Below are 1,339 nucleotides of genomic sequence, written 5' to 3' on the forward strand. Positions count from 1 at the left end.
TATGATGAACAATATGATTACTACAAGTCATTCTTTAGTTATTGTTCATACCAGTTGTCATATTTCGTCACTTTTGTTAGTCTTCCTTCTTTCTGAAGCTTGTGTAAAAGTTTCTGATTTTCATCTCTCGAGCCGTCACAAACATGAATACTGTCTGGTTGACACAGTTCCACATTATCCTTTACAAACTGCTTAACGCCTTCCCCGAGTGATTGTAACTGTGGAGAAGTGAAAACCGACGACAACAACCGGCAATTTCTAAAAGTTAAGGGGGACCTACAAGAAGCTATTGGTATAAACTTATACAATCCGAAATTTACCTCAAAGCCGGCAAAATATGTCTATAGTACAACATATTTCGACGGTTTCATCCAGCAACCTTTCCTTTCTTTACAATGAAGTTGAATGAGGACTTGAGGTCAGGTCAAAATTCACAAGTCACGAGAGGGAGGCGTTTTGAGGGCGTTACTATCACGTGATCACGTGACTAAAGGTTATGTTAACGCCCCCACAACTCATTGCTTGTAGTTAGTGGTGGGCGATACTGGCCAAAATGGATTCGATACGATACCGATCGATATCAGTTCATATCGAGAGTATCGATACAGTTTTGATACGATATTTAGACCACACCTATGGAGTCACACCCCTTATTATTGACTGTTTTTCATCGATGTTTTCATGCACGTGTATCCACGTGTGTGTATTATACGTCATTAACTTATTAAAATTTTAATTATTAATATTATTTAACCATAATAAATGGGCGTGGTCAACGTATCGATCCAGATTCCTTCAAAATTTCGATACCGATACGAATCGATACCGTAAAATATCGTTTGTATCGATAAAATATCGATATATCGCCCACCACTACTTGTAGTACAACAGAGCAAAAAAATGGTTAATCTAAATCTTTGTCTTCTAACTTTTTTTCTCTCCTTGTGTACATTCACTGCATTTGCAGATGACCTAGTTGCTGTCAACTATTACGCTGAGTCCCTCTGTCCTGACTGCCTTGCATTTTCCAAGGGACCAATGAATGTTGCCATTGACAAGGTAGCCCGAGGTTGATAGTCTCAATATGGGGTACATGTAGCTAGGGCATTGTGCATGCTGCTATATTTTGCTGTATTTTATTGTAGCTGTGATTGGTTTTATTCTTTTGTTTCAGGTTGGCTCAATATTTACTCTAACATATGTTCCTAGTGGTAATGCTAAGCTTCAGTCTGACGGTACTCTTAAATGTCAACATGGTCCTATGGAGTGTCTTATTAACAAGGTTGATGCTTGTCTCCTTCATTATTATCCAGATAGGTATGGATGGATGGTGAGAGAG

At 38.5% G+C, this 1,339-nt stretch overlaps 1 protein-coding gene and 1 long non-coding RNA gene across 2 annotated transcripts; one reads left to right on the forward strand and one right to left on the reverse strand.

The window, feature by feature from the left end:
* Nucleotides 1-62: 62 nt before the first annotated feature.
* LOC109593106 (uncharacterized) lies at nucleotides 63-465 on the reverse strand. The gene is made up of 2 exons (XR_002190735.1): nucleotides 321-465; nucleotides 63-276 (listed from the first exon to the last, which is right to left on the reverse strand). It is a non-coding gene; the product is annotated as an uncharacterized LOC109593106 (long non-coding RNA).
* Nucleotides 466-891: 426 nt separating this feature from the next.
* LOC109593105 (GILT-like protein F37H8.5) lies at nucleotides 892-1,330 on the forward strand (the record flags this gene model as incomplete). Its single annotated transcript, XM_020008342.1, has 2 exons — nucleotides 892-1,059; nucleotides 1,175-1,330. Coding segments are annotated over exons 1-2 (315 nt in total), but the record flags the coding sequence as incomplete, so codon positions are not given.
* Between the last annotated feature and the right edge of the window lie 9 nt (nucleotides 1,331-1,339).

Source organism: Amphimedon queenslandica, unplaced genomic scaffold, assembly GCF_000090795.2.
Source record: "Amphimedon queenslandica unplaced genomic scaffold, v1.1 AMPQUscaffold_2831_Cont25168, whole genome shotgun sequence".
Classification (NCBI taxonomy): Eukaryota; Metazoa; Porifera; class Demospongiae; order Haplosclerida; family Niphatidae; genus Amphimedon; species Amphimedon queenslandica.